This window comes from Tachypleus tridentatus, chromosome 8 (genome assembly GCF_004210375.1).
Source record: "Tachypleus tridentatus isolate NWPU-2018 chromosome 8, ASM421037v1, whole genome shotgun sequence".
In the NCBI taxonomy this organism is placed as follows: Eukaryota; Metazoa; Arthropoda; class Merostomata; order Xiphosura; family Limulidae; genus Tachypleus; species Tachypleus tridentatus.
Window position 1 is genome coordinate 31746445 of NC_134832.1, and position 14370 is coordinate 31760814.

Consider the following 14370-nt stretch of genomic DNA (forward strand, 5'->3'; position numbering starts at 1 on the left):
AATGAACAATCTCAATTGAACAGTTCCTGAATAAAAGCAAAATTGAGCTTTGATTAAAAATCAAAGAAACTTACACTAGTTCTTCATTTTTAGACACATCCTCACATATATCATTGAAAAACATCATGTTTCCTAAGATACCAACAGCTATTTCCTGAAAAGTCAAAATATAATAATGCAAACATGTTAATTTAATTTTTATAACATGATAAGATAGTGACAGAAATAAATATATTATAAAAAACTTGAAAGAAATTTGATTGTTTTTCAATTACTTAACTTCAGTAATAGTTTATTAACAATATTACTAAACTATGTGGAAAAAGCTGTTCATATATAGCATCATCCTCACAGCAACAAAGCTTGCATTCAAACCTTAGTCACAATGTTACTTTTCACCTACTTAGATTGTTCCAATAGCACTCGATAGTGAAACAAAAAACATAAAATGAATACCTACTGAAAACGTAATTTGTTAAAATACTAAATGTCAACTTACAAATATATTCCAGTTATAACAGACAAAGTCACTCCAAGCATGAAATATTCAACTTTACCAGCTGGCATAGCAGATGAACAACCATTAAGTTTTCTCAAATCTTTAGATGCCTTATGGCTTAAAAACTATTCAATAAAAATTTACTACAACATATATACATTATCAAAAATTTCTATAACATAAAAAAATATACACAGTTTTGTTTAACACGTGCAAAGAAAAAGTATATTTTAGCCACATAACAGATAATGAGATAAAAGTGATGGCAAACCAAGATTATTATATTTTTTATAGCAGAATTTCTTATGTAAATTACCTGGAACTTGCACTTCATAAAAACTATCCATAAATTTCAAAGACAATTACCTACACTTAAGACAGCTACTGCTATTGACCATTGCATTTTAAATCATTATAAAACAGCTTTTATCCTTAGACTTACCAATGGGGTAAAAAGTGGCACCTACTTTTACACACATCTTTCTAAACTACTTATGCATCAAATTGCTTGTGTGACTAAGACTATATCAGTTACAGGATCCCTAATGAAATAACAACACAAACAACTTTTTAAACAAAAGCAGATCAATGATATAATCAATCCCACTAGTTACTGCTTAAGTCTCCTATGTATTTTACTTAGACAGTAAATGAATTGACCCAATTATTCTGACTCGGTTATTTATGTTTAGTGTTACAAGAGACAAAATCTAACAATTATTCAATATCTGCACCCAAATAATAGTGAACTATTTAATAAAAAGTTTGTAGCTTGAGGGTTAATGCACATTTATCCAACAAACAAATGTAATGTAGAAAATAAAGAGATTGGAGATTACGATAAACTGCTGGTATTCTGTATGGTTTATTTAGTTTCTTCAGTTATGAACAATTTTTGAATGCACAATACAGCTAGAATTACAGACTCAATATTATTTAATATTTATTTCTGAGTGACTGAATATTAAATTCACGCTTTATTATGCATTCAGACACATAAAAATGTGTTTATTATTGAATTATATGAGATATAATCAAATTTCTCCACATGTCTCATTTGAAAATAAACTATAAATTTTTCCCCACCTTAATTTGCCATTCTCTAAGTTTCTGTGCATGAAACTTTTAAGCATTATCTAAATTAATATTTAAGGGCATAAACTCATCACAAAAAAAAGATTTAAGACTTCAAAACTTACTGCTAATCTTGGAGCCTTTGTTTTCTCTATCACACCCAGGAAAATATTGCTCGCTTTAAACTCATGAAGAAAATGTGCTACATCCTACACAAAAACAGATTATACACATCTATAAGAAAGGTAACAGTATTGGTCTTCAAAAACTAAAGAATCATGGCTATAATAGGAAGTACTCCTTGTTATCTAAATCATCAAATATAATAACTTTTTTTTATTTGTTTAATAACTTTATACCATGGTTACAAGTTCACAATGTTAAGTGTTTAGACACAAACTTGTTATTTTCTAATGCAGTCTAAGGTATTTCATATATACACACATAGATATGTACATTTTGAAACCCAAAGCCCAGTAAACAATACAAATATAAATATGTCATATACAGTAGAAGTGTGTCTGTGTAAAAATATGTATTTGATATTGAGAAATGTCCTAGATATACTTTAATCTATTTAATATGTCATAATTTAGTTTATAATACTCAGTATACATAGCACAACTTACAATAAGTGTAAACATGTAAAAATTACTGAATTACATACACTAACTGATAGGCTTATTACTGTCTTGAAAAAAAGCACTTACTCAAAAGCATCAAGAAAACAGAACCATAGTTCATAAGGTGATTTACCTCCAAAAGTCTAGTTTCTTTATTTTATCACCTTCATATTTACATCATATTCACCACACCCCACCCCACCCCAATTTTGTTTGAATATATAAATATATGTTTACAAACATTTTTCCATCTTCAATGACATTTAAGTACTTGACATTTTAATATGTGAATCACAACATATTTGCATACTCTGAATATCCTAGAATGTCAAAGGTTATTTTAAATAATTCTGGAAGGTTCTACATTATTCTGGATTCTTTAAAAACTTTATAAAATGGGTACAAGTTCACAGCACCACCGATGGAACAAACAGCAGCATTATGTTTCAGAAACAGTCATCCGAGTGACCTTGTTTCCCAGAAACATTCAAAAACTGCAGTGTTTGCAAACACTGCCATTATATAAAAAAACTATCTACTAAAAAGCATTGACATTTCAAACAAATAATATATCTTTAATAAGCCTTAGCCTTTTCCCTGTTTTAGGTCATTTAACATTTCTTATGGATATGTTTATTATTCAATTATTATGAGTGAAGTATATCCTTCTTATATTACTGGAAGAGAGTGAAGTAGAGAATTTTAATAATTAAAAATTCTGTGTATCATATACGACTCTCAAATGTGTCACAATTTGATTATTATTCAAAGGCTTGAAAATCACATATAAGGATTACATCTCATAATCACGATTTTCCTTCTAATCTTGTACAATGAACCATAGCAGCCAGTTCTTTACTGACACATTTAACATTAACTGTATATTAAATAAATGTAGCTGTGTATCACATATGACACTCAGACACTTCAATATTGTCCTGTGATTGAAGCAATGTACAGGACAGTGAAAGGGTTACATAGTTTCCAGTCCTGTAACTTCTTTTTTTTTCATATATGTTCCTGTGTCTAGGTAAACCACTTGTATCTGATAATAATAAAACCTTCTTCAAACACCATATGCTAGTTACTGTCTACTGAGCTTTCTCAATTACCTATTCAATCAATCTCCAAGTTGTATGAGCTTACCTTGTCTAAAGTTATCTGACATCTCATTGAAGAAAATTTCTGTAGGTTTTAAACATAAATAATTTCACACACAAGTATTTTCACAATTCATAAACACAAAAATGATTAAAGAAAATCTATATATTTACTATACTATGAGATAATAGCCTAATTCTTGCTACACCAAATCATATTTAAATTTTTTTATAGCTAATTTCAAACCCGTATTTCATTACTAAATGACCAAACTACTCGTTGCAGTACCATAGCAAAATCTCAACCAAGGTCCACACAAAAACTAAGTGAAACATTTGACCAAAAAAATGGAAAATATATTCCAAAAAGATGGTAGTTTATTAGCAATAATATTATCCTCTTGGGTCAGCAGAAATGTTTTAAAAAAAAACTCCATTATTTATGGGCAAAACCTGTTTGCAACTGTGCAAAAATTAAAATATTAATTTTTTTTTCAAGCTAAAAGTACTTCACACTTCATGCAAAACAATTTACTTTTTATTTTACTTTAAATTACTGCACACAAAAACACAGGTTATGTAACTGTATCCTTTAACATTAAGAAACAATAACAGATTTATTCAGTTACCTGTTACAATAATATTGCGTACAATATCAGTGGGGTATTTCACTTCATCATAAAAAAACCTATATTAATTTAGGAATGTGAATAACAGTACATTTTGTCAAATACATTATTTGATATTATACATTTAACACAGCCTGTACTGATGAGCCTTGAACAGACAAAACTACAGTCCACAACAGAGAATATGGCCAATCAAAAAATGCATTAAAATTCAACATAACAGATTCTCTTTTCAATTTCACATCTCATGAAAAAGAATAGAAATCTTTAATATATATACACAGTACTTTGTACACTTTGGATTTATTACCCCAGACAATTCAGTATTGTTATATATGTTTATAAGAGTGTTTACAACAACACTAGAGCATTAAGTGTCATATTTACGGCTAGGCAGTTAATCAAGTACTTTGTAACAACATGAGTCATTTTATTTATAAGTGAAACAAGTACTTAGCCAAAGTAAAACCTTGATAGTTTTGGAAACTCTAAAAATATCCTAAAGTTAAAATTATTAAGCAAAATAAAAATTAAAACAACATCAATTAATTGGTGAAATAACTCTATCTTGCAAAATTTGAAAACTGTAATGGAATGAATAAGACTAAAATCAGAAAGCATTTTCATAAAAAAACAGTATTACTGTGTTAACAAAGAACGTGTAACACCTCCATGTTAGCCACAGTTATGTTTTATTTTCACAATTATAGTGTGAAACCAACTAAATTTTTGAAGTTAGTCATGTAACACCATAAATAAAGTTGCATTATTGTTTTACATAAAAGAAGAAAACCTTCCACTATATTATTTTGGACTAATTAATGTCAATCTATACTGATGACACACCCATAAAGTAATCTAAATATGTGAAGCAAAGTTAAGACAACATTAATATATTCTGTAATATAAAAGTTTCAATTATCATGCTCTTACCTTATAAAGAATGAAACCCAAAATGGAATAATTATTAAATAACAAGAACAACAAAGTACAATTACATAACATCAGTTTCACTAATCAGTTTTACTGGTAAAGAGCTATAATCACATGAAGACTTCTTCACACACCATTGCAGTTCATGTTATGCACATCAGTGGGAGTTAGCTGAAGGCTTGTGTCATGCAAAATTAATGAGCAGATGCACAAGGGAAATAGTATTTCTGTATGAGGAGGTAGCTTATCATATCAGAATTCACGTTTCAGAATATGTAAACAGAATGCCCGTTTTCATAACCCTTTCCTTTTTTTTCCAAAATCATTACATGTACAGTCATATCATGTGCATATTTCTTTATTTTGGAAATTTACCATAAACAAAAAAATCCTTCTCATAACAGTTCTGCTTTCAACACCATGGAAAATCAATCCTGTAACAAGTAAAAGAGTTTGTAGTTGTCTTAAACAATAGTGTCTTTGATTAAAACAAATCTCTAAAGCCTACACACTGCCTAGAACATGAAAATTTACCATGGCAATGTTTAGTTGACATTCTTATCATTGTATTAACTTAAAAATAATCAGTTACTGACTGAGACCATAACTGCTTTGTTGTAGACTCCAGTTGTGCTAATTATGCAAAACCTGAAGAAAACAAAAAAAGAAAACAAAGCTTTTTTTGGTAATATATAAACTAACCAAATGAAAACACCATCATCAAATGTTTGTTTTTGATATCATATGCTAATTGAAGGACAGCTAGATGTTTGGTTTTTTAAAATTAATTTCAGACAAGAATGAGTGGAATGCTCTGAACATCCTGAACTCTTCATCTAGTCCTACTCCATTATAAGTCAGTAATTATATAAAAAATAGCATGGTGTATTACTGACTTATAATTACTCAAAAGTAATCATTACTATCTGTTAAAACCATCAATTATTTTTTCAGACATGTTACTGCACATAAGCATGGGAATGTTTGGAACAAAGTTGTCGTCTTTACTCACATTGTTTGCCGACATATCCCATAAGGTGCAGAGCTCTTCTTCAAGTTCTTTATTTAGCTCAAGAACTTCAGTTTTATCACCTTCTTCTTTACCAGAATTATTTGTTTCATTTTGTTCTTTCTCACTACTTGCTTCTGGCTTCTCATCCTCTTTCTCCACAGCCTGAAGAACAGTCAGAGTGCTTTATGTCTAGCTTGATAAAAACTTCACTATGTTACACCGAAGTTTAATACTGCTTTCAAAATTACTCTGTGTACTAATACTATATAGCTCAAAAGATTCGGGGCTTTTTCAGAAGTGGTGAAAACAAATTTGGTAAGCTTAATGGCATAAATATCAAAGAACTTTGAATGAGAGTTTTAAAATATTGTAAGTAACATTAAAATTAATATTGTTTATCCTTTTCCAGAATAAAAGTGTTTCACTGATATCTTCTAATTTGAATTCCCCTCTCACAATGCATAAAATATTCTATTTTTCAAACATAATGTTTTTTTCAGTTTTTAAAAAAATGATTTTGTATTTCTATCATTTTTCTGGTTGTGAAATTCACTTTTACTTTGATACTGTATTCTCCCAACTGCAGTAGTCACTTCTAGGTTTGGATACTCATAAAAATACATAAAAAAAACTGACCATGGATCTCACTTTTCAAAGTGACAACACCATTCATTACGTTTGACAGACATTGTGATTTTACATTATATATAAAAAAATTAGAATTACTACACATTAAAGCACAATATATTCTGGGTTTTCTATGAATGCTTAAATGCTTTATAAATAATGGTGAGATAGCAAATTCTGCTTTTATTTTGTTATGACTTTGTTTTCTGTTCATTTATTATTCATACTGTTGTTTAGTTCAATTATGAATTTTTAGTTATATTAAGGCACTAATTCACCTTCTAGCTAAAGCAAGTTGAATGTTATTACTTTTCTTGGTGAAAATATGTTTCTCAGATATGTAGGTATTCTTGTTCAGTGCTGCCCTCTATATGCATTTCTTTTTACATGCCATAGGTCTTGAATTCCCATGTACACCATATTTAATGTGTTTCACATGTAAATCATCAAGCTACAGCCCTCAACCAATAGGAGTACAACACACCCTCTGATGCATGTAACTCCCTCTTCAATGCTACTGAACTATCACCTTGAGATTAGGCAGAAAAAAAAAAGCACCAGTTTTTAGTGAGGAGGAACGGTGGGAAATATGAGTACAGATGAGTACTTAATAGAAATATAGTTTTAATATCAGTAAATAATAACTTCCAATACAGTACATTACCTCCTCTTACATGTACAACTAGAATCCCACATTAAATAGAGATGGAAAATAAGTATATTTCAAAAACCTCTAAATACCACTAATGAAGTGTGATCCCAGTTGGGAGAAGAACTGCACCACTTTCACACCAGGTATACTCTGTGCCCAGTGTGTAAATAGGAGCACAACCAAAATGGAAAAGAGAACCAACTGGGTTAGAATCTTAATTACAGCATGATGGTAGGTCATTCCCATTGAAAAGAAGACCATAAAAGAACTATCTACAGACAGGAATATAAGAAAACCTAAAATAAAAGGTTCAGAGTGGCTAGGGAATGATGGAACATAAATGACTGGTTAACTCCACTCCAAAACCAAGTATGGCAGGTGGAAGACCCACACCACCTTCACCTCAAATTAAGAAGAATGGAAGGATATAATGTACAAACTGATCTATGGCATGAAGCCCTATGCACAAATACAAAATCAACAACCTCACATTCAGGAACCCAACATCTGAATGATGATAGGAAATGTGCCCATGTGGCAGGTCATATCAAACTTGAACTCAATCAGGCAAACATTCCACTGGACAACAACTACCCTAAGTAGTGAAAACACCCTTAGGTAGAGCTTCAAATGATGAACTATTGCCCCAATAAATATCATCTTCCACATAAATCTACACAGAAGCCAGAATGCAATGCCACTTTCTAGGTCCCACTGCATGGAAGTGGATCATCTTGAGAAATGTACAACAACCTCATACTGTGAGCAGAGCTACACAGAAGTTGAGTGCAACATCAATCTAAGAGACATATTGCATGAAAGTGGAGATTATTGGGCAAACTGAGCAAGGAAAAGGCAACACAACCAACAAATGAGGATTTATATTGATTGGTTCAGCTCTAATCTAAAAATCACTCACTTTAACCCCTCGATGTGGATTCCTGTACATGGTGAGGGGACCTCCCAGAGAAGGCTCTGTTCTTACAGTTTACCTCCTTTGGGATCTAAACATCCACCTGCATGTTTGCCGTGCATGGTAACCCATGAAGGGGAGGAGAGAATCCTGGTGGTTGAGGGATCCAACTCCAACACACCACTTTGGCCTTGAATTCCTGTAAATGGGCAGTTTTGGGATGGCCCCTCCAGGATCAATCAGCTAGTCAATTTGGGCCAGGGTCAGCTAAGTACCAGCACAGGACATCCACAAAAGGTGTTGTGGACATTGTGTCTGACACTGGTGTTCAGGTATAGTGCTCACAAAACCCTGGTATTGCTGAAGTGCCCTTAAGGCACTGTAGTGCATCCCCTTGTAGGGCTCCATGGTGGTTGGGGCAGTGGGCACTGAAAAATTTTCTATTTCTTATGGATAATCTTAAAACAAAGAAAAATAACACAACTTGAAACCATCGAGAAAAACCAGCCTACTGAAAAACGACCACGCATTGATGAATCTGTACAGCCTAACTCACCACTTGAATCTGTCCTGTTATTTCTAATTTTGCACTCCTTAAGTGACAAACCTCTAGGGCAATGTCCCCATTTTTTATTCAGAAGAGCTAAGAAGGGCTTGCTGGCTCCCCTAAATCGGTAAAAAAGCTACGTTCGAGAGACATCTTACTGGAAACATCTTCATCACAGCATTCCAAACTCCTCCTAACATCAAAGGCCCTGGGGGACATACACATTGAAGTTACTCCTCATTCCACTTTGAATACTTCCAGAGGAGTCATAGTTGAAAGAGATTTAAGGATTGTCCCCAAATTGAAGATCCTCGCAGGTCTCACCAGCCAAGGTGTCACAGCAGTATGCCAAATCTTCACTCGAAAAGATGGAATTCTGGAACTAACAAATGTTCTAATACTAACATTTACTGTACCACGTCCTCCCACCACAATAAAAGCAGGATATCTGAATTGTAAGGTGCGACCTTATATTCCAAATCCTGTACGATATTTCCATTGTCAATGATTTGGTCATTCAAAACAATCTTGCCACGGTTCCTTGACCTGTGCCCGAAGTGGTGGTAAAAAACATTATGCCACCGAATGCCAACTCGAACCACATTGTATAAACTGTACTGGTACGCATCCTTCTTATTTTACCTCTTGCCCTAAATGGGTAGAAGAAAAAAAAGTACAACATCTCAAGACAGTTAACAATCTCACTTACACAGAGGCTCGAAAATTATTATTACCTCTTCCGTCCAAAACTTATGCTGCTGTAACCCGTTCTACTAATACAGTAGGAGTCCAAACAGACCTTATCCTATCCCCTACACAATCTTCACCAGCAAATATTAATGAAACACTTCCCAAAATCAACACAGTTCACGAATTAGTGTCTCCTTCCATCTCTGTCCTGACTACACCTTCCAGTCATTGCCAAACTTCACCTTCTTCAAGTCAAGATGTTTCCATGGGGTCTCACTCTCCTGATACCCCAAAAATTAAACAAACCACTCGTCTGTGCCCTCAGTCATTAGTACGTGTACCGATAAATTCAGACCCGACCATTCAAGCTAGAGCAGGATCCATAGAGGGCGACAGACCCACATTCAATAAAGAAAAAAAACACGGTCATAAGCAGAAGGGCTCTTTACAGTCTTCTCCTCTGAAGTAATTACACATGGCCACACTAATCCAATAGAACTGTCAAGTTTTCCAACCAAATGTGACTGATATCAAAGATCTGATTGATATCATCCCATATGTCTTTCTTTGCAGGAAACATTTCTACAGCCTACAAACACGGTTACTATCTGACACTATTCATTATACCAAAACGACAGGCTATATGTAGGACAGAGACATGGGGGGAGTTGCACTGCTGGTTGATCAGCATGTGCCCACCCAATCCCTGTCATTGACCATACTCTTGGAGGCTGTAGCCATCGGTGTCTCTTTGGGTTGTACCATCACTAGTTGCTCTCTATACCTTACACCTGAAACGCATTGTAATCAATCAGACCTCCATACCCTCATTGAGCAACTGCCTACCCTCATTTTAATCTTGGGAGATTTCAATGGGCATAATCCCCTCTGGAGTGGCTCCTGTACTGATATGAGAGGAGGCACCATAGAGCATATGCTCCTGAACCACAAGCTAGCTCTATTCAATACTGGCTCTTACACATAATTTCATGCACCTAGTCAGTCATTTACAGCTATAGATCTTTCTGTCTGTTCCCCTTTGCTATTCATTCACTTTTCCTGGGAGGTTGACATCAATCCATGAGGTAGCAATCATTTTCCCATCATCTTACAAAAGATTGGCCTAGGTCAGTACCACTTGACCCATGTACCTCAGTGGAAGTTGGTCTAGGCCAACTGGCCTTCTTTCACTACTCTCTGAAACTTGATCCTGCCATCTTATATAAATCATCCATAGATAATTGTATAGCAGCAGTAACCAACAGTATTATACAAGCTGCTACTCGATGCATCCCTAAAACCTCTATGTTCTCTACGGCATCCCCACCCTTGGTGAAATTCTATCTGTTCTATAACATGGAAAACTCAGAATCGTGCTTGAGATAAATTTCGAAGATACCCCACGCTCTCAAACCGCATTGCATTTCAGCAAGCCTGTACACATGCTCGGCAAGTTAGACGTCAAAGCCAGAAGAAATTTTGGATTTCTTCAGCATTTCTTCAACCACCAGCACAAAAGTTATATGGGATAAGATCCAGAGAGTGAGTGGAAGATATACTTCTGCCTCCCTCTCTACTTTAATATCTGATGGCCACAAAGTTGCAGATGCACAGAGCATTGCCAATACCCTTGGGGACTTCTTCTCTTGTGTATCTAGCTCTTTGAACTTATCCCCTTCCTTTTTAGCTATTAAAACACAGGCAGAGCATCTGCCTCTTTCCTTTTCAACTGACCATTCCTATGACTACAATCGCCCTCTTGCAATTCATCGGTCTGGCAATACATCAGTCGGACCTGATAATATACATTATGAAATGTTAAGCCACCTTTCCCAGAACTCTCTTACTATTCTCCTAGCTGTCTTTAATCAGATATGGCAGGAAAAAGTCTATCCAGATACTTGGCAACAAGCTATCATACTCCCAATTCTGAAGCCTGGGAAAGATCCAACGATTCCTTTGAATTACTGTCCCATTGCTCTGACAAGTTGTCTCAGTAAGATCTTAGAGAGGATAATCAATGCCCATCTCGTTTAGTTTCTTGAATCAAACAACCTCCTCACACCTACTCAGTGTGGGTTCCGAAGACAACACCCTATGATAGACCACTTAATTCGCCTTAAAACATCAATCAGAGAAGCCTTTTTAAGGTGACAACATTTTGTTACTGTTTTTTTATTTAGAAAAAGCTTACAATACAACATGGAGATATGGCATGTTACGAGACCTTCACTCATATGGATTGCCTGGCAACTTACCCTTTTCATTCAGCAATTCTTAATGAAGTGCAGATTCCAAGTCTGTGTGGGCTCTACACTTTCTCATTTTTTCCTACAGGAACCTTGAGTCCCTCAGGGCTGTATTCTGAGTGTCACACTTTTCATTATAAAGTTTAATGCCATCAGTAAACAGCAATCCCCTACAGTTGCAAATGGTCTTTTTGTTGATGACTTTCACATCTCATGTCAGTCATCAAACATGAGGTTTATTGAGCAGCAGCTACAAACTGCAATCAATCAGATACTGAAGTGGACCACGGCAAATGGTTTTAAACTTTCACTCTCTAAAACTGTTTGTATACATTTCTGCCACAAATGGAGAATTCACCCAGATCCAGAACTCCTTCTTGATGACGTTGTACTTCCTGTCGTCCCTGAAGCAAAGTTCTTACATCTTATATTTGATTGTAAATTAAATTTTATATCACACATCAAGCAACTTCATATCAAATGTCTAAAAGCATTGAACATTCTCTGTGTCCTCTCTTCTACTTCTTGGGGAGCAGATCGATACTCCATACTCAAAATTTATCGTGCCCTCATCCAATCCAAACTTGACTATGGGTCTGTGGTTTATGTTTCTTCCAGAACCTCAGCACTGAAAATGTTGGATCCTGTCCATCACCAGGGGCTTCAGCTTTGCATTGGAACTTTTTGTATTTCTCCCATGCAAAGTCTGTATGTGTAATCTCATGAACCCCCTCTATATATTCACCATTTGCAACTGTCTCTAACGTATGCTTCCAAACTTCGATCCTTACTACAGCATCCTACCTGGAGTTGTGTTTTCCAACCACAATGGACCACATTTTTTAATAACAGAAAATCTGCCATTGTTCATTTTAATATCCATATCCAGGCACAATTAGAAGAATTGAATTTATTCTTGTATAGCATTGCAGTTTCTTCAAATCAGCCTATTCCACCATAACAGATTACTGTCCTCAATTGTAACCTATCTTTGAGTCATCTGAGGAAAACAGATACACCTGTTTGGAAATATCACTCTTTCTTTGCTGAACATTTTTCATATGATCCATCCATTCCTATATATACAGATGGTTCCAAATTAAGTTACTCAGTGGGCTCTGCCATGGTTTGTGACAGTTCGATTGTGGCACAGAGACTCCCACCTACAGTTTCTGTTTTCACTGCTGAATTGTATGCCATCTCTCTTGCCCTAAATCATATTGAAATAATGCAATATACAAATTGTACAATATATACAAACTCACTCAGCTGTCTATTAGCCCTGGAATCATTCCATGATAGTCACTACCCTGTTCTCATCACTATCAAAAACAAACTGGACCATCTTTCTCTCTCGTCTGTCTCTGTCCAATTCTTTTGGATGCTAGGTCATGTTGGTATTTGTGGGAATGAGCTGGCCAACAGAGCAGCAAAGTCTGTCTGTTCTGGATCTATCATCCCAGTGCCCATTCCATATATGGACTATGGTCCAGTTATCAAATCCAGACTTACACCAGATGGCAGGCAACCTGGAATGAGCAACACAATAACAAGCTTTTTCAAATCAAACCTTCTCTAGGTCTTTGGCCCTCTTGCTTCTGTAAGGATTGAAGAGAGGAGGTTGTTTTGGCAAGGCTACACATTAGTCACAGTTTTTTAACCCACCACTTCCTTTTATCTGGTACTGCTGCACCAATGTGTAGTCTATGTGGCACTCAGATTACAATCATCCACATTTTATTATCATGCCGTCATTACAACCTAGAACGATGACACCATTTTAAAGATATTTGTAAGGCAGGTTTGCCCTTGACTTTGGCCCATGTTATAGGTGATAATGTCCATCTCATTCATGTTTTTACACTTTTAAGAGCCATTGGTCTTTTACACTTAACTTAAGGTTTTTTATTGGACTATATAGTGTTTTAACATGATTTCTTTTACACATTTCAATTTTTATTTTGACTTGAACCCAAGACTGGAAAGGCCAACTTCAGATGACTGACTGCAAATTCGATCTTTATGCTTCAGTCTTCCTGGCAAGTCTTAATTCTACCCATTTTAGTTTTTCTTTTTCTTTTGAACTGAACCCAGGACTAAAAAGGCCAACTTCAGGTGACTGACAGCAAGGGTGTACTTCTTGCTTCAGTCTTCCTGGCAGTTCCTAATTTTACATATTTTACTTTTTACCTTAATTGCTCTATACCTATACTGTACCACATCTTGTCTGGCACAGATAGCCTTGTAGCTTTGTGCCAATAAACATTGAATACCTACCTACCTACCACTCACTTTAAACTGACATCCAAGTGACAGTAGGATGATAAATCCTAATCATGGGATGAACTGAAATGTGACAGATGTACTCCAAAGCAATATCATCCTCTGTGTCCCACTGCATGGAAGTGAATCACATCTAGAAAATATAAGCAACCTCACACTCTGGGTAAAACTGCATAGTATCTAGAAGCAACATCAATCTCCTGTACACACCACATGGAGGTGCTGCATTTGACTGGCGGATCACATGTCATCTACACCAGCAGAACACTGAATAGAAGCAAACAAATTCAGGAGGACTCCTCCAAGGTCCACCAGCCCAGCAATTCAGGACTGGTAAGTGGTAAGAACTCTCATATTCCAATATAAAAACAACAGGAATAAGACACTGTGAAAAGTCCGAAGGAAAACCAATAATGGAGACAATGCAACAGGTGGCCACAAAACTACATACTAGAAAGCAGACTGCTCCCAATTTATTCAACTGAAGAGATAGAAGGAATAAGCATTTATCCCCTTTTGCTTTACACATGCAAGTCCAT

At 35.1% G+C, this 14370-nt stretch overlaps 1 protein-coding gene across 4 annotated transcripts in view; it reads right to left on the bottom strand.

The window, feature by feature from the left end:
- LOC143222105 (protein saal1) overlaps positions 1-14370 on the bottom strand; it is a 44630-nt gene that overhangs the window by 15930 nt on the left and 14330 nt on the right. For all 4 annotated transcript variants that reach the window (XM_076448050.1, XM_076448051.1, XM_076448053.1 and 1 more), the window contains 3 exons: positions 5871-6032; positions 1699-1782; positions 75-154 (listed from right to left, as the gene is read on the bottom strand). In XM_076448050.1, the coding sequence (XP_076304165.1) occupies positions 75-154; positions 1699-1782; positions 5871-6032 (326 nt within the window). The remainder of the gene's footprint in view (positions 1-74; positions 155-1698; positions 1783-5870; positions 6033-14370) is intronic.